This window comes from Syngnathoides biaculeatus, chromosome 9 (assembly GCF_019802595.1).
Source record: "Syngnathoides biaculeatus isolate LvHL_M chromosome 9, ASM1980259v1, whole genome shotgun sequence".
In the NCBI taxonomy this organism is placed as follows: domain Eukaryota; kingdom Metazoa; phylum Chordata; class Actinopteri; order Syngnathiformes; family Syngnathidae; genus Syngnathoides; species Syngnathoides biaculeatus.
In genome coordinates, this window is record NC_084648.1 from 297,501 (window position 1) to 316,841 (window position 19,341).

The 19,341-nt window shown below is 39.9% G+C and overlaps 2 protein-coding genes across 5 annotated transcripts in view; both read right to left on the reverse strand.

The window, feature by feature from the left end:
* The window catches only part of pdcd4b (programmed cell death 4b), a 13,043-nt gene extending 9,698 nt beyond the window's left edge, over nt 1-3,345 (reverse strand). The window contains exons 1-3 of the mRNA XM_061829922.1: nt 3,193-3,345; nt 2,707-2,802; nt 1,593-1,907 (exon numbers count right to left, since the gene is read on the reverse strand). Coding sequence (XP_061685906.1) covers nt 1,593-1,907; nt 2,707-2,749 — 358 coding nt within the window. The 5' untranslated portion in view covers nt 2,750-2,802; nt 3,193-3,345. The remainder of the gene's footprint in view (nt 1-1,592; nt 1,908-2,706; nt 2,803-3,192) is intronic.
* A 2,137-nt stretch (nt 3,346-5,482) lies between these two features.
* The window catches only part of rbm20 (RNA binding motif protein 20), a 35,745-nt gene continuing 21,886 nt past the window's right edge, over nt 5,483-19,341 (reverse strand). For 3 of the 4 annotated variants that reach the window (XM_061829918.1, XM_061829919.1, XM_061829921.1), the window contains 11 exons: nt 19,102-19,166; nt 18,651-18,751; nt 17,664-17,764; nt 14,188-14,334; nt 13,301-13,432; nt 13,155-13,234; nt 12,121-12,817; nt 11,079-11,162; nt 10,397-10,979; nt 9,971-10,036; nt 7,662-8,004 (listed from right to left, as the gene is read on the reverse strand). In XM_061829918.1, the coding sequence (XP_061685902.1) occupies nt 7,754-8,004; nt 9,971-10,036; nt 10,397-10,979; nt 11,079-11,162; nt 12,121-12,817; nt 13,155-13,234; nt 13,301-13,432; nt 14,188-14,334; nt 17,664-17,764; nt 18,651-18,751; nt 19,102-19,166 (2,307 nt within the window). In that variant the 3' untranslated portion in view covers nt 7,662-7,753. Of the gene's footprint in view, nt 5,750-7,661; nt 8,005-9,970; nt 10,037-10,396; nt 10,980-11,078; nt 11,163-12,120; nt 12,818-13,154; nt 13,235-13,300; nt 13,433-14,187; nt 14,335-17,663; nt 17,765-18,650; nt 18,752-19,101; nt 19,167-19,341 lie in introns of those variants that run through there. The other variant, XM_061829920.1, reaches the window with a different exon arrangement.

The window sequence follows — 19,341 nt, forward strand, 5'->3', positions numbered from 1 at the left end:
GCTCCAGTTCCTTGGTCCATACGGCGTTATGTTGTGGAGAATGGATACGGGCACCAACAGATTGTGGATACTTTGCAAAGATGTTTAGCAAAGCAGCTTGTGTGCCAAGCTCGAACTGACATCATGCTATATTTAGCCCTGCTAGTTTTGTGAGCCCATTTGACTCTTTTGTTGTGTTTGTGTATACTTTATTGCATTTATGTAAACTGTTAAAGCAGGAGAGCTCACGCCTCAAATTTGCAAATGTGGCTAGCTCATCCACCAGTTTAAAAGTTGAATTTGTAATAAATTCTATGCAGAGAAACTGCCTTTTTTAATTCAAACTAGCAGAAACATTAATGTTATGCAATTATAGGAAAAACCCTGACTATGTTTGATATTTACTCTAAACTTTGTGGGGGAAAAAAATATCCCTATAAGATTGCAGGTCTTACTTTGGTTTTTCTGCAAATTCCAGGAGGAGCAGCGTCAGCTAGACAATTATGAGATGAGGATGAAAAGAATGGAAAGTAGCGCTGTGTGACTCGAGATTTTGTTTCACTAACTTGGTAATACACTCTTCATGTTTGTGATTCATCCATCCACTTTTCTATAATGCTTGTCCTTAGTCAATCAATGGGCAAAAACATTAGAGGCAAAAAAAAAAAAAAAAAAAGACATTTACAGCTATAGATAATTTTGTGTCGTCAATGAATGACATATCCATATTTTCAAAATGAGGAAGCAAAACCACCTGAAGAAAACTGCAAGCATGTAGAGAACATGCAAACTCACCAAATGAAAATGCACTTGAGATTCAAAGCCACAACCACAGAAGTTTGAGGGAGATGTCCTGGCTGACCGTGCTGCTGCAGTAAAACTATTTTTTTGGGGGGATATTTGCTATAACCATTGTATGTACACTAAAACTGAACAGAACGGAAGCAGTAACACTATAACAGTTTAATTGTAATATTAGTTTTGTCTTGTGTGACCATGCGTCATGACTTACCGAAGCGGAGAGGGAATCATTAGTGATCTGTATTTGTTTTGCAGTTAACTTCTTCTCACGCTTATTCCCACGACATTTAAAAAGTGAGATGCCTGAGGAGCATCTGCACCATGAATTTTCAACTTTGTCACTCAACTCAAAAATGAGTGCTTTGTTGAGTTGTGTCTTCATAAAGTGGTGAACTTCTGAAACATTTTTTGCCTGTATGTCATCGTGTAAGATAGCTACTCAAAAGTTGCACGGATCACAATGTTATTATTTTGATACCAGAATACATTATTTCTAGTTCCATCATTTTCAGTGGGAAAAATGTATTCTTATTCTAAACAAAAGCAATCAGGATCTGGATCAGATTGTTTGGGTTCCCCACTTAAAATGTTTTACATGGGGGAAAACAAAGACATAACAATACGTAGTTTAAAAAAATGAGACACTTATTTGACATTAAATATTCAAAGCAACTTTTGATTGTCCATCACATCATTTGTTCACAAGAAAAGCATTTTATGTCCCCTCAGGGAAAAACAACTGTTGATCACAAATGTTTCTTTGCATAGTTAATAGTTATTGATATCACTTATTGTTTTACACTTTGTCCTACCTTTCTTTGGCAGACCTCTACCTTTGCCCAGTCTGGACCTTCTGTCCAGCAGCTTGCTCTTAGGGCTGGTGGGGGCCACCGTTGGCCCCCTGACCAGATCACCATTATCACTAAGGGAGTCCCCCCTGCCAGAATCCCTGGATGAGTTCTTCCGGAGCCTGCGCTTGGCTTTGGCCTTGAGACGAGCCTCGTGAATGCTGCTGCTTGACGACAACAGCCAGTTGCCATTGATCTCGTTGATGTTCTTGTTGACGCTGAGTGCTCCACTATTGCCTTCGTCTTCAGACAAAAAGGAGTCACTTTCATTGTCGGCCTCTGTTGGGTTCAAAACGTTTTGGTTAAATACGACATGAAACAATCAAGGCAAAAATAAGAGTGTTCTAATTGGTGTCAACCAGTAGAGGCGCTGCTGGTTCAGTCTTTAACTACGTTGTGATTCAAAGGAGCCCACTGACATCATCCATCTGTCCATTTTTTTTCCCCAACACAGAATGTTCTCATGAGGGTTGTGGTTTAGTCTGTCCCTGCTGATTTTGTGTAAGAAATCAATTGCGGTGCATGTAAATAAAAACAACCATTCACATTTTCACCAATGTTCAATTTAGAATTTTCAATTAATACAAGTTCAATTAACCTAAAATGACTACTGGTTGTGCAGTACAACATTCAAAAGAATACCTGAAAAAAAAAAACTCATGAAAGAAGCACAGGGAGAACATGAAAACTGTACACAAGAAGGGTTTGAACCTCAAACCTCACAACTGTGAAAACTGACGTGGTAACCACTAGGTCAGTGTGCGTGACCTGACATCATTCTATTTGCTACATAGCATTTCATATTTTAGTATGTAATGACAACGATTACGTCACATCATAAAATTATGAAGAGTAACAATTTTTTTTGACAACAGAAATAGTCAAAAATTCAGTTAAAAAAAAAAAGACATGTAAAACACAACATTATCATCACTCCTATTGTCGTCACAGTATCTGTTTTCACAAATGGTTAATTGTGCAGTAAATATAAAGTATGTGGCCCACTCTTCCACCCCCTCCTCCCATTAAAGACAACTGATGATGCACTGAGAAATGGCGTGGAATGGTTCACACTCACCGACGGGGTTCGAGTTGAGCCAGGCCTCGCAGTCAGCTGCCATGACCGACGACAGGAAAGAGACGTTGCAACGGCAAAAAAAGATTTAGTGGCAACCTGTTATGCCCAAATGCAGAATGGAGGCATTAGACGAAAAATCATGGCCCGACACGAACCGACGCAACAGAGGCCCACCCCCGCTGTTTCCTTCATTCAAAGTCCCAATGTTGATCAACAATGGCTAGCAGTAGCATAGCACGACTGACAGGGAGGCAAGTAGAAACACTGTTGACAAAAGATAAAGCAATAATACGAATGCTCGATACGTAAATGTGCAACTCGCGGTCCGTGTAGCAGACACGTCGTTTATAATGACGAGGAATATTAACGTAATTAAATTACCAACTAACGCGTCAGTTAGTGCATGTAATGTACCGACTTTTTAAAAATGATTCCTTACAATGCATTAACACGTTTTTTTTAACGCGTTATTTCTCGATAACTCACAAAAGAATCAGCGGTCGTCTGCTCTGTTCAAGATCCGTTCTGACTTGAACTACGTCTGTGTTTTGTCTGCCCAGCAACTCCAGCATGGAGCTCTTTGTTTTGCACTCTGATTGGCCAATGGAGGCGGGGTTTTTAAAACACCTCAGCCAATGGGAATGGAACAATCTGAGTTTTACTTATGCCATTTTCTACGTCTAGCGAATAACACCTGACATTACTCACATCAGCATTTAACGTTGTAATAGTCACATTAACAATACAAAATAAGTAAAGAATAAACAAACAACGACTCCTGTCGCCCTTGTGTATTACAATAATGAAGAGGAATCTGCAAAACAATTTCTAGCAAACAAGTTTTTTTTTTTTTTTTTAATTGATAATGTGATAATAAACAACTTGGGATTTAGGCTGTAATGCCATCAGGCTAACGAAATATGAATTTGCAAAGAAACTACAACTAAAATAGTAACAAACGTTCTCTTCATTCCAATTAATTTTAGCGGAAAGCTGTGATGTATTTTTTTCAATTATGTAACCATTTATAAACAATATGTGACTGCTTTATAGCATGTTTTACGGTGTTTAAAAAATTAAAGACAAAGAATTTCAAAGTGGCCCTTGCATCCTTCAATGTTTCTGTAGGTGGCCCTCAGAGAAAAAAGTTTGGACAGACCATACTTAGATACTACAAATACAGTATACAAAAAGGTAATTTGAGAAATATGTTATGTCAGAAGTGTATATAAAACTGTCAACCCTTCGTACCAATGAAGTAGTTCAGTTTCAAAAAGGTTGGTGACCCCTGACATGTAGAAGTATAGTCCATAAACACCAAACAGTCACTTAAAAAAAGCAAGTATGGTGGTAACTGAGTGTGCCTTCTTGTGTGATGTGTTTTAAACCTTGATATAGTTGTACACTATATATGTATTGTCTCCCCTGCGTTGACTCATATATTAACTTCAGGGTCACTACATTCTTAATCGATAGGGGTCAGTATGACACTGGTCCACCTTACGAAGCTGTAACAGCTTTAACTTCTCGGATGTTTCTGAGAGCCAGGCCTCCTAGTCCAACATCAGTGCAGATGCGGCTATGGAAGAATGGTCAAAAATTCATATGAACATACTCTTGAACCTTGTGGAAAGACCTTTGGAATAGTTAAAACATTTATAGCCGTAAAAGCTGGACCAGTGTCATATTAAACGCTACTGACAAGGAAGTTGTTGCCATTTCAAATCATATATGAGTCAAGGCAGGGGGCTGAATACTTTTGGCAGTACAGCATATGTCAGGACCATAGACCGAGGACACCAAGCAACGCAATGAGTAAAACTAAAAATATTAAAACAAAACAAACATCCACTTTGACATTTAGCTTTGTTTGAGATGAACTTGTTTTCATGATAATCACGTGCATTGTGGTTAATTGTGATGATCCAAACGTTCTTTTCGATGCAAATAAATATTTGGATCGTTCCCTGCAACTATTACTGTTATATTGAGGAAAACGGTGGGTTAATTGTATCTTTTAAAGGAGGTGTGTAATGTGATATATGACACTAATGGTCTGTGGTTTTCTATAATCTAAATTTGTTTTCCCACAACAGAAACATGTTCTGCCACATCACTTGGGGGCGCTCTTTCACAATAATAGTGTTCAAAGTCATGAGCACCTTATACAAAGCTCCAATTTTAGCACTAAATAACTGATTTACACATTCATACAATTATAATAGTAGGGGGGAAAATCCTCATTAAAGTATGGTTCCACATGAAAAGTATATAGGAGAAACAAGGATCAGGTTTTATAGTAGTGTACAAAATAAATTTGGCTGTCAAGCAAGCAACAGTCACGTGTGTTGCAAGATCTGTACATGGTCCAGTTTCACGTATCATATTTAAAATGTTGAGGCATTAAGTTAAGCTAATAAAGCCGCTACTGTGAGGGGCTGACATTTTTAGTGACAGTTATACAGAGCAGACATGGTTTGCAAAGCCATTGTATCATTCTTACACATCAAGTACATTGTAACTGAAAAACAACTGGAGTGCACACCAGAGCAGAGTTCAAGAAAAGCTTTACACATTGCAAATAATACACACTGAGTCGGAAATGCATCAACAAATATAATTAACCTGAGAATCTGCCTCAGTTTTAACTGAGGAAAAACATTCATTGCCATCATTTGAGTCACTTTGTTGCTTTAATAATCAAAGTTATTCTTGTAATTTGAACAATTCCAAGACCAAACCGGAAATACAGAGTCAATTTGATGTCCATCCGAGTTCAATAACAAATAGCTTCACAAGTACAACAATAAAACTAATAAATATCCTAACTATACATTACAGTACATAGTATGTACAAAATTGACCATTCCAGATATCCAACAACTATTCCAGTTGCCAAAAAACAAGTGCAAGTGCCTATATTTTTAGGGCACCATGAATTCCACTTGTGCATCGTTCCACTTGCTGTGAGGACAAGATGTCACTGTCGAGTTGAAAATTCACCAAGGTTCAAGCTCTCTTCTGCCAGTTGGGACAAATATTTCTGTGGGAGCGGGAGAGAAAGATGACAAAAAAATAATGAAAGGAAGCTGATGTGTACGAAGATTTGTACTGCATTTGTCGATGGGAAGGCACCCCCGCACCTCCAACACAAAGTAGAGGTGTGCCTTCAAAACCAACAGATGGTACGCGAGTGGAAAACAAGCTCCTCTATTTAGAACACATTGATTCAATTGCAAAATTTTTATAGTCACATTAGCCGTTTATGGCAGTTTTTGGATTAATCAAATCATTGTGTTTCTCTGACTTCATCTTCATGCCACTCTACCTGTCATTTCACTTTTTTTTGGGACAAAAAAAAGCCTTCTGTCCAAAGTTGCCAAGGAAACAACATAGTAAGCATTATGGTCTGTTTTTACGATCTGAATCTCATAACGTAACCTGGAAAAAGACACTTAGACTTTGCTGTAAGAAGAAAAAAGAGAGAGTACTTCTGTTTACCTAGGAGAGCAACACGACTAACACAAAGTCCAAGACTGTCATCTAATATCTTTGAATGTGATTGTCTTTAATCCCCCCCCTGCAGTATACTTAATTTAAAATGTATGTGAATACAGTGTATTAAAATTGAATACTCTTTTTTTATTGCAAGTTTATACGGATGCTGAATATTTTAAATATATAATTTTTTGGACATATGAGAAGTTATCCATGTATTTTTTTGAGTCACTTATTCTCACAAGTGTTGCAGGAGGGCTGGATCTTATCTCAGCCATTTTTGGGTGAGAGACTGGGCACTCCCTAAATTGGTTGCCTGCCAATCGCTTGGCACATAGAGACCGACAACAGCCGCACTCACGATCACACCTACATGCCATTTAAAGTCTTTAATTAACCTATCATGCATCTTTTCCAGATGTGGGAGGAAACCCGAGTACCTGGAGAAAACCCAAGCAGGCACGGGGAGAACATAGAAGCGCCACACAGGCTGAGCAGGGATTTGAACCACGGCCCTCAGAACTGTGACTCTCACACTATGCCGCCACACGATAAGTTCCACGGAATGAAAACAAATCAACAATAACCCTGTGATGAAAACTCATTTAAACTAAAGTGTAATTATGTTAAAAGAAATGTAAAGCATTAAATACCAACATACATAAGAGGGACCACATGCAGCTTTGACAGACAGCACAAGTGCTGAGAAGGTTTTTTTTCTCCACAGAATGTCGCACGTCGAATGCTAGGGAATCATTTCTCCTCTGACTCGTGTCAGCTGCGCTGCCAGCCAGCAGAAATGTGATATGGCCTGCTGCTGAATGGACAATAACGGAACAGACAACGCTTATGGATCAAGAGAACATGCAATATTTGTGTTTGTGTGTACATTAGCTGTGTCAATAAAGTACAGACAAATACTCCATCTCACCGAGTTGGCAAATCTTACTCCGGTAAGGTTTATTCAATGTTTTATATTGCTTGTTAATGTTAATACAAGGTTAAAAATAATGAATTATTTGTCAAAAATAAGTATAGTGGACACATGGTACTTGTTAACATTAACATTCGTGGTCAACAAATTACTTGACAGTTAACAAATATGTAAAAATAAAGTATTAATCCCTTACATTGATGTTTAATTATTTACTCAAATTAAGTCCACTGGGGTGATTCGAGGATCATAACTGGATATAAAGCAGAAAAATCATTACATTTGAAATTGTCAAATTCACCTTTGAGGTTCATTCTTACACTATCCTAGCAGGTTTTTTTTTTGTGTGTTTCTTCAATCATCAAAACAAATGTCGAAAGTGCACTTAAATAGTTGCAGTACACGACTAGATTTTATTTACGTGACTTTTTATATCCTACGCCATGCTTTCGTATTGTCTATGCTCAAAGTGGCTGCTGGGAATAATCGCATCAGAATTCTTCATGAAGTGTTGGCTTTCATTTTGAAAACTACAAACTGGATCCCTTGCCTGATAACAACATTTACAGCAAATAACTGAGAAGACCGAGAGAGGAGCATGAAACAAGCAGAACTTTAACAGTAATGGTGTTGATGCAAAGGAGAGTGAGCACAGACATGATGTTTGTGTAGATACTGTACAGTATGTACATGCTCACACAAATAGCAGTGTAAAAGTGTAGGATATATAGTAGTAGCACAAACCTGTAGATTCCTGTAGTGCACAGTGCTGCGACAGTGACTCAACTTTGCGGTCTCCTCACTGGTGTAGAATAGCTCACAAAGTTTACAGTAGAAACCAGTCCTTGGCTCAATGAACTCCACTCCTGCAAAGCAATGAACAATATGTGGGTTTCCATGTTCTTGGTGGGATAACAACAAGGTTTCTTGTCAAGACTGCCGATGGATCAATTTTCAAATCAGAGACAAAGCAAAAGCAGTACTGCATCACATCAGAGGCAATTCCTAATACATTTGAATATTGTAGAAAAGTTAATTTATTTGTAGTTCCATTCAAAAAGTGACATTCACATTATACAATTCATTAAACACACAGGAAAATACTTTTTTTGAATACCAGTTCCTTACTTATTTCTCTATTACAAATACTGTAATTTTATGGCTTCCTTTGTAATATTATAATTTCTTGATATTTGTTAACTCTGAGATCATCAAAATTCTGGACAAAGATGACAGTTAATATATGGTATAGAATGCGCTTTTGAAATTACTAAAATAATTTTCCATGACATTGCAATTCATTGAGAAACGGTTAAATTGTGGTTTCCACCCATGTTTCTTGTTTACATTTGACTGGAGCATTTCCAGGTTGGACCATGTAACGTCACACTGCTTATCCCGTTCAGGGTGTCGGATGAGCTGGACACCCTGGAAAGGTCACCGTTCAATCATAGAGTACAGATACACAACCATTCACACTCACATTAACGGCCAGGACAATTTGGACTGTTGCATCTTTGTAGAAGCTGGAATATTCATCCTACTACAGTACTCAGCCATCCATTCATCCATCCATCCATCCATAGTGCTTATCCTCATGGTAGTGGGTTAATTAGGCCTGGGATTGCCGTGCTTGCGTGGGTTTTCTGAGGATACTTGGAGAAGATACAAACTCCAAAACAGGAACACCGTCGTAGAGAGTCAAAGCATGAATGTCAAAACCGTGAGGTGGACCATCCTTTAACTGTTCTGGTGGAAGCTGTGATACCAGCAGAAAATTCACCCAAGTAGGAGTAGAACATGCAAACTTAAGACAGAAAGACAAAGCTCATATTCAAACGCAGAACCTGTGGACATACATAAAACTGTGCCCCTTCCTTGCAGCTCAAGATGGGATATTTTACATAGTATTTTACAAGTAGGCGGCAAGGTGGATCAGCTGGTGAAGCCTTGGCCTCACAGTTCTGGGGTCCGGGGTTCAATCCCGGACCCGGCTGTGTGGAGTTTGCATGTTCTCTTCGTGCCTGCATGGGTTTCCTCTGGGCACTCCGGTTTCCTCCCACATCCCAAAACATGCAACATTAATTGGACGCTCTAAATTGCTCCTAGGTGTGATTGTGAGTGCGGCTGTTTGTCTCCATGTCCCCTGTGATTGCCTGGCAACAAGTTCAGGGTGTACCCCGCCTCCTGCACGCTGGGATAGGCTCCAGCACTCTGCGCAATCTTTGTGATTTTGATTGAAATTTTGCGAGAACTGGACAAGAAATGTGACCTTAACACTGATATTGAAAAGCCTGTGTTTTATATATATATAGATATTTCAGTTGTGCCGAGTTTGCTCTGAATAAAAAAAAAAAAAAAAAAAAAAAAAAGATTGTCGAAACATCACACAACTAAAATAGCCACATGACTCATGGCAGACGGCTCTCGTGTCTGTGATCTATTGTTGCCACGCAGCGTTGGCTTATGTAAGTCCCCGTGCAGCGTGTGCTGGGCCGTGCCATTCCGGTGCTAATAATAATATAAATACTCATTTCTCAGGGGTACAGTTCACAAGCAGCTCACGGAAATAGGCCAGCATGTGCCCAGCCAATTCCCGTCAATTAGAGTGCTAATGCAACAGGTTGTCAGTGCTGCTATTAGCAGTGTACACAATAACGCTTAAACGTTTACACTAAGACAGCAGAGGATAATATATGAGATCTTTGGGCTGCTAGAATGATTGTGGTAACTTTAAAAGGTATCGATTCTATTCTTAGTTGGAAAACCTGAATGATTTGTTCTATTCCCATCTCACTACAACAGTGGTGAAATAAAATGTGTCTGGCTTACCTAACGGGATGATGTGCTCAATGACAACCTTCTCCTGCTCAATTGATGATGACGGTGTTTCAATATCTGCACAAAGAAAATCCAGCAAAGAGGGAAATATGTACAAAAACATTTTAAAATAATGCTGAATTTATTTATTTGTTGCTACGATCTGTTTTCGTTGGTATAAATTTTTTTATGTTCAACTTATTGTCTCCTGTGTTTGAAATTTTTATGATGGGTTGGTGTACTGTCAAAGGATTTTCTAGTTCACTTTTGGTGAGTATTAACCCATAACGTATGTTATCACTTCTATTATGACTGGTGAAACGTTTATACAAATTTCCAAGTATGATCAGAATAAAGCATTTGGTGACCATTAAAAAAACAAAAAAAAAAACAAAAAAAAAACATTAAACCTTATAAAAAATGTCTGGTGTAGAGTACCTTTTTTAAGAATGCTGTCCTTGTGTTGAGTCACATTGGAGGACGCCTCTGTAACCTGTACAAGGTCCTGGACCTTGCTGTCCCTTGACATTTGAATGTGATCCCTTACTGGCTTTTCTTCTAAGGGTCTAGTGTCTGTAACTTTGTCTTCTGTACTTGTCTCCTCGGGCGCTGCCTTAGACTCCTCTTTAGAAAAGTCACTCGGGTATGTGATTGGTGTCTTGGAGGTCACAGGACTCTTTAATGGTTCTTCCACGCTCGTCTGAATTAAGACTGTTTTCTCAGTTCCGGAAGTTTCCACTGGGACTTCGGCACGCTCACATGTCTGATTCTGGACGGGTTTGTGAATAGATGTCTCCTGCTCCTCCAAAGTGGGGGCAGGTGACAGCACAGTCTCCACCACAGTCTGCGTTTGCTCCTCTACAGATTCTTCAGGACAAGTCGCATCCTCTTCCAGCTCAGGAAGGTCCGGCTCGATAATGGAATCGTCTTCTCCCACTTCATCAACTGTAAGAAATTCCTCCATGTTCTTGGGATAACAGCACTCATCGTCAGTGTTTTCTCCACTTTCCAACTCCTTCTCCTTGCAAAGTAAGCAAGAATAAGTCTTTTAATACATAGCTCAGCACGTTTGCACATGTTGCATTGCCTTCATTTTTTTTGTCTTTTTCTTATGACTTACAGTGTCCTTATGTTTCAAACATTCAGCAGCATCTTTAGGCTTGTCGCCCCTCTGAGGTGAGACATGATCTTTAGATTGGCCTTCCTACAAAGGAATGTCGATTAATAGCTACAAAAATATAGCGAATAGAATCCAGTGGTACAGTGTTGCCCCAATTACACGTCCGCGAAACTGCAGGTCTGTAATTAATCTCCAATAATAGTCATTGTTCCCACAGAGCAGAGAGGGGAATATTATTCCTAGGAATATTATTGCATGCTATGTTTGGACGTGTGTGTTAAAATAGCAGTTGTTTGAAGGCTTATAAAAAGCCCATTTATTATGTTCAGCATTCTACTTTATGTTAGTAACAATGACAATAATGTATTTATTTTAATCATAATTTGGATTTTAATGACACAATGGGGCAGCACGGTGGCTCCACTGGAAAGCGTTGGCCTCACAGTTCTGAGGTCCTGGGTTCCATCCTGGACCCACCTGTGGGGAGTTAGCATGTTCTTCCCGTCCTTGAGTGGGTTTTCTTCGGGCACTGCAGTTTCTTCCCACATCCCAAAAACATGCAACATTAATTGGACACTCTAAATTGCCGCTAGGTCTGATTGCAAGTGCGGCTGTTTGTCTCGATGTGCCCTGCAATTGGCTGGCAACCAGTTCAGGGTGTACCCCGCCTCCTGCCTGTTGACAGTTGGGATAGGCTCCAGCACTCCCGCGACCCGAGTGAAGATAAGCGGCTAAGAAAATGGATGGATGGATGATACAATGTTTTCGTTTGTTTGTCAATTTTAAAGAAAAGGTCAACTGGGAGTTAGAAATAAACAGCTTGACGCAAGCATTTATTGTCTTATTTGGAGAAGTGGAGTGAAGACTGACAACAACCCAAAGGTGTACTATAAAAAGGTGTGTTTTGATAAACTTATATGTATTTCAAGTGTGTGGGTAAAACTGTAAAGTAGAATTGTTTTTTTAAAGCTATAACCTATCCCGCAGATTTTCCCCTATTGTTGGTAAGAAATGTAATCCCGAACTGTGTTTTTTTACTCACAGTATTTGTAGTGCCACTGTCATGTTTCTCTAGACTGGTGCACCTCTTGCTTGGCTTCCTATTCCTTCCCCTGCTGGGTGAATGCAGGTTCTTATCTTCTGGAGTTCTGCGAAGTGACTCATCAGTCTTCTCGCTCTCCAGATACCTCGAGTGCCTGCTGTAGTCGCTGCCATTCTTCCTTTTTGACTTGCTATCGTGTCTCTGGTATGGAGATCTGCTCACCTTGTCCGACTTCATGTAGAAACCTTCCTCCATGCTGCGGTAGGAGTTGAAGGACTTGCTTTGAGGGCTGCCTCGGGGGAAGTCTCTGTTTCCAGTAATCCCTTTATCTCCTCGCTCATCTGCAGACCTGGAGATGGCGTAATCTGAGGGTTTCCCGTAGGCTTTCCGCCGGTCGGATAGCCGATCGTTGGGGCGGTCAGACGGACGCTCGTTAAGACGATCGCCATCAGTGCTGTAGCCGTTCCGCCTGGAGAGGTCATCCCTCTCCTTGTCTTCCTCACCTCGTCTATAGTGTGAAGACCAGTCCCAAGAACCTTGGCGTGGGCCCAGGCCATTGCTGCCTCTCTCCTGAGCTCTGCACGGTGGCGCTTGGGGGCTGTGGGCTGAGCTGCATGATGTGAAACTCGGACTGTGTGAGTGAGGACTCAGGGAGCTTCTGAGTGGGCTGCGGGAACGAGCTCTGTCTGGGATGGAGCTGGAGGACGGTGATAGGTAAGTTCAATGAAAAAAAACTGCTGTCTTGTGCCATTCAACGTAAAGAATAACTTAGGACATCTTGACACTATCGTGCAAAAGTTACGTTTCAACCGAACAGAGTCGCAAGTTAAATGTTACAGTCTGATGGTGCCATTCCATAGACGTTCAACGTAAAGAATAATTTCGGACATCTTGACACTATCGTGCAAAAGTGACTTTTCAACCGAACAGAGTCGCTAGTTAAATGTTACAGTCTGTGATGAAGTTGCATTTAAAGATCTGTTTTTTTTCTTTTTTTTTTTTTTATTTTGCAGAGAGATGAATCATTTCCTTACTGCTCAAGTTCTTGCATTACGTCTCTTTCCCAATGAGAAGCAATATCTTGGATGATTGCCTGAACGTCTTTACCCGGTTTCTATAGAAATAAGAAATTTGAATGAGGCAGTTGCCATGAATACATACACATTTTAATGTAATTTACCTTTAGTTGGAGCTCCTGGTATCTTTTAGACATTCGAATCAGAAGTTTCTGATTGTTTATCATGGCTGGAGTCAGTTGGTAATACTGAACCATGGCTTGAGCAGCTTCTATATAGGCCATCTCCAGAAAGGCCTAGTTGGAGAAAGCATAAAAAATATCCACTCAATAATTGTATTCTACTTGTTGTATTACTTTTCAAATTATTGTATATAATAAGATACATGCTACACATTTGGTGGTGATTGTGTGGTGCAGTTTTGACATGAAACCTTGGAAGTGTGACATCAATAGCCAGTGAATTAGAGTTTAAAAATGACTCCCTAATTAATGTGTGTATGTACAGTACTAACACTTGTGTGCAATAGTCAAAGAATCTGCACACCAGTAGTGAGGGCACTATGACATTGAACGCAGATAGTGCTCTGCCATTTCTTTAAAGTCACAGAGGCACCTTTATCTTTTTACACTTTAGACAATCATTTGTCACTGTATGGCCTTTCTTTGAAAGCTTGGGATTTTTACTGTACATGAAAACAATTGAAAAATATCAAAGGAAGAATTTCATTTTTGGTTCCATTTGTCATGATATGAGATGAAATAAAGATTTCGTCTCCTTTGGAAAGTATTCACAAATCTGACTCAATCAGTCTAAGTGAGGACTTTTCATTTGCAAAATAATCTCAACACCTCACAGGTGGAACATAAAATGCTGATCACACAGCACAATTATTACACAGGCGTGGAAGTTCAGCACACCTCATAATTCCACACTTGCAGTAAGTTCTTTTATTCGTTACCCGTTTTGGAACTTTGAGCTCCCACATAACTATGCCCTTGGGAACAAAAGCATAGACCGTACGCATCTAAAAAAGTATCAGTTTTAATACCTGATGGGTGGAGCGCATTAGGATGTAATTGGTGACTTTCCCAAAGGGCAGTCCCAGATTGATGACATCATTCTCAGTGCAACTGCCTTCAGGGAGGTTGCAGATGTGAACAACACGCCCCGTGGTGGCCTTTCTCGGGGGAAACGGCTGCAAATATAACAAGAAAAACATCGACATCTGAGAAAACTATGAATTGCCAGCAGTGACTCAGTGAAAACCGCAGCCTTGGCAGTTGGGACATGGTGCCCTTGAGCAAGGTCATGAAACCCCAACTGCTCAGAGGTGTGACATAGTTGCACAGCAGCCTGACTCTGACATTTCTCCTCAGAGTGTAATACGAATTTCCCCAAGGGGGTCCAGAGAGTGTGAAGTTACTATAATTGGTAAGTCAAAACTGACTTGACACGTACAACCACGTGATTAGACCTCGTCAATCAGCAAAGGAAATGAGTCAGAATAATGACAGTTGTATAATGAAACATTAAAACGATGACATTACAGTATAATCTACTTAGTATTAGTCTGGGGGTTGCAGCGGGAAACGATTCTGACCATCATCAATGCAATACTGTAATGTACTATCACACAGCATGATGACTTGGATCCAGCTGGCTCTATTACGCAAAATTGTAAAACTGTGACAGTACAATTATATTTTCTTCACATTTCATTGAACACACTTGCTTGTCAATTTACAGCCTCGAGATGTTTCAAACATTTGAAGGTGCAAAATACAATAACCTCAATATTATTGCATTTCCAACATCCCTTTTATAACACAGATGTTTACTTCAATAAATATAGCAGTAGATTAAGTATCCACCTGCTTTGGGGAGAGGGTTGTATCTTTGGCACCATTTTTGTTACAGTACTGTACATGGTCACATATCATGGAGTGCTACTTAATAAACTACAAAAACACAGTCAAAGATTCCTTCTGCAGATACAGTACATACATATACAGTATATGGCCAGACTGTACGTACGCATATACTGGACAATACTATACAGTGGTTGTTCTTTAAACTGAAAACAAACAAAAATCCCCTTGAATGTTGTCCTTTATCACAGTTAGACAAAGCTGTTGTGAATTCATCACAGTCTAATTTCTGTGACCATTGTGCTGCAACTGCAATTCTTTGGGGGAGGGTGCTCCCCCTCCCCCCAAGCACTTGGGCTGCCTAATCTGACAGACACTTCCATGTGGACAACGGCTGAAGTCTGGATCCCCCCCATAGAGCAGCAGTAAGACAGCAAAAATCTAAAACACAGATATTCACTTCACACCCTGGCTAAAATCCCTGACAAAAATAGAAAAAATGAGAAGACCTTAATTTGTTCCAATACTTGCTTACGTCACACATGATTTGCTGACTGATGACTGAAAGTTACTCTCATGTGAATGTGTACTTCCACCTGTTCTTCAAGGTTTCTAAATATCCAACTCCCTTAAATTTACAAATCAAGTTTAAGAATGAATGAATTGTATTTTTGGTTACTTCACGTGGAAAGTGTATTATGACGGCAACCTAATGGTTTCTTTGGCATCTTGAGAGGTACAAGAGCGATAATACTGTGAACATCTCTATGTCACTACCACCACCACCATCAGAGTGCATAAAGGTCAATATACACTGGGGCACAATAAACACATCCCATTATAGGCTGTTAATGTTCTCTGAATGTTCAAGAGAAGAAGAGTCTTGGGCAACGCTCTCTGCACTTTACTGGTTTTCGACCTGCAAATGTCGTGTTCTTGTGAAGTCCATGGCGGTTCGACCGCAGCACCGAAATCCCCACTGAGGGTGACTCAGACGATCAACAGTAGCTGAGCCATGTCAGTCCCTTAAAACCACCTCATGTGAAATATAATTAGAAACTGTGACATATTGGCAACGTAAATCACCACACGAGGCCTTTGCCAACTGTCATTCAAGTGAAGACTCAGTGAGTTATGGTTTTTATATAGCAATAGGATATAGAAAAGTTGACTGAACAATGAACATGACCAATTTCTATTATCTTTTCTATTTATCTTATCTTTTCCCTGAAACCAGCTGGAAAGTTGTGCACTGAAGCGGTTCCACTGAAAGCAAAAAAAAAAAAAAAAAAAAGGTTTGGTATAATTCAGTACAATAGACAACCCTGACCTCACAAGTTACCATCCTCCATGTCCATTGCTACTGAAAACTTAAAATGTACCCAACTCTGGCCGGACACATATAGTCTATACAGAACTATTTATCACAGCGCTGATTGACTGGAATCTATCCACAGGACACATGTTTGTTTTTACAAAGCAGGATTGATGTTTGAGGCTCCAAGGAGCTGGTCGGCTTGGTTTCACAGCTTCTCCCTGACGTTCCTGCGACAGGCCCTTGCGTGCTGATCCCTGGGATCACTTTACTGGACTATCTTCAATGTGTATCTTGACACAGCTGTCTGGAGGTCGTTAGGTCTGTACCGCTAACAGCATTTAACAGTAATCCTGTGTTTATTTGTTTTGCGTTCAGTTTCTCGTTCCTTGAAGCTACCGTAGTTGAAGGAGGACTGTGTCTAACTTTAATTCAAAGAAACCATTGTGTATGTATGAAAATTGGCTTGTGTACACATTCACATGACATACCGTACAGATGTGTACAGCCCAGTATATTTTTCTGAAGTTTGATTGTAGAAATGTTATCAAAAGGTTTTGCCTCTCACTGTGGTCGCACATACAACACTTGGCTTTGAAACTGTAAAACTGCACCTGTTCTACTTCGTCAGGTGTCTGCTTATAGAAACTAAGTTTAGCTCATGTAGAATAGCCTACAAATACATACAAATACAATAAAAGCCTGTTCTGATAACCCAATTAATTCATTATTCAAAACACGTGAGCTGTATAATTATCTATTTTTAGCACTGAAAAGACAAAGACAAGTACATCTGTCCAATCAATCAAAAGTTTAAATATATTCATATAATTTATAATATTTTATTCATATAGTTAAAACTTGACTGTTGGTTACAACTGCCTTCAAACCTGACATAAACACGGTTCGTTCTAAGGCAGGGGTCACCAACGCGGTGCCCGCGGGCGAATGGTAGCCCACGAGGACCATATAAGGCGCCCGCGAGGTATGTTCTAAAAATACCATAGGCGACAAACTGTGACTAATATTTGTGCTTTAAATTCTGAATCTGACTTGCTTACGTGAATTAAAAATTGTAAATACCTGTAATGTCATTTACTACAATAAATTAAAACAAAAACATTTTATGTACGTGTAATGAACAGAGTCTGAAATTTGCCGCAAACAGGTCACGTCGCCCTTCAAACGATCGGTGCTGACAAAGTCGCCCTGACCCTCAAAAAGGTTGCTGAGCCCTGTTCTAAGGTGACTACTGCTCCTTTGTTGTCATCAGAAGCATATTTTTTTTAGCGGTACAGTCCAGTATTTTATTGTAAAATAAAAGCCACACATTCTTCTGACCTTGGACTCTGGCTGGAGTGAAGTAAATCCCGCGTTGGGTAAAGAGTAATTCTTCATGGCCGCAGCTGGCACGTATGAGGCGTTCACTCCTGAGGAAACATCTGTGGATACAATTTTAAATGTGTAAAGTGGTCAATTACTGTAGATCAAATATTGATTAAAAAAAAAAAAAACACTGTATATTGTCACAAACTGTAACAGGATTACAATACTGTGACATGGTTGTATGAATTTTAAAGTATTTTGACGTTTAATACATCAAATAGCAATTTGAAGTTTGGATGTTTTGCTTCATGTCTCCCTTTGGTACGACATCCATACATCGATCCATTTTCTTAGCTGCTTATCCTCAGCAGGGGTGCTGGAGTGCTGGAGCCTATCCCAGCTTCAATAGGCACGAGGTGGGGTACACCCTGAACTGGTTGCCAGCCAAACGCAGGGCACATTGAGACAAACAGACGCACTCACAATCACACCAATTTAGAGTGTCCAATTAATGTTGCATATTTTGGGGATGTGGGAGGAAACCGGAGTACCCAGAGGAAATCCATGTAGGCCGAGGGAGAACATGCAAACTCCACACAGGGAGGGCCAGGATTGAACCGGGTCCACCTCGGCATGACATGTCATGCAATTAACATCATAATATGTGTACAATGGTGCAAAATCCACAAAATAAGAGACTCTTCTTATTAGCGTCCCTAACATTCTAACATTTAATTATTTTGTAACCAATGTTTCTTTTATGTCGGTCTTACCAGCCTCAGTAATTGTACACTTTCATACATGTGATGTGTAATGGAAGGAGACTGAACCATACTTTTAATTCTAGACACATCAGTGCCCCACATCTATTTATAATTGCCTGTTACATCAGCCTGCCAACTATCAATTACTGTCATCTACATATTGCCAGCATCTGAATATCTGCACTCCGACTTTAGAGCATACACCCACGGTTTGTCGGCCATGTTCTGAACAACTTACCTTGACCTGCAGCATTGAAGCTCACCGAGTCCCCACCGTTGAGAGCGTCAGAGGGTCTTCTCAGCGTGTAGTGAGGACCTCCGACTGATATCAGTGCCGAGCTGGAACCAGCAAACACACGGCTCATTTTAGCTATCTTGGGCCTGGCCTGCGCTGTCTTATCTTACCACAGAGCTACATATTCATGGGAACATCAAGACAGCTGTAGGATGTACTAGCAAATAAAAATAAATATTTGTAAAGACAAAGAGATACATCTGTTCTCAATAGACTGATTGTGGTGCTGAAATAAATGAAAATTAACAAAAGTAACAAGTGTTAAAATCACGTTTATTTGACAATCACTGACCATGTCGCCCGAAGAAGTCACTGGCTCTGCTCTTTGATAACAGCACGTATACCTTTTTGTAACACAAGCTCCTATAAAAAGTCGAGTGATTAGAAAACTCACCCTTGGTTATTGTATGACATTATGTTCTGCAAGTGTAGTTTTCCCTTTACGTGCTGCTCCCAGTCCTAAAAATACACAAACAAGTCGACACTCATGAACTCTTCACAGCTTCTCTAAAAGGGTCATTCTCATATCATTTGATCAATAATAGTAAAGATATGGCCCACTGACTCTCCTTTTAAATTAATTCAATTATACTGATATGAGTGGGTGGCACTATCCACCAGCTTAGTAAAGCCT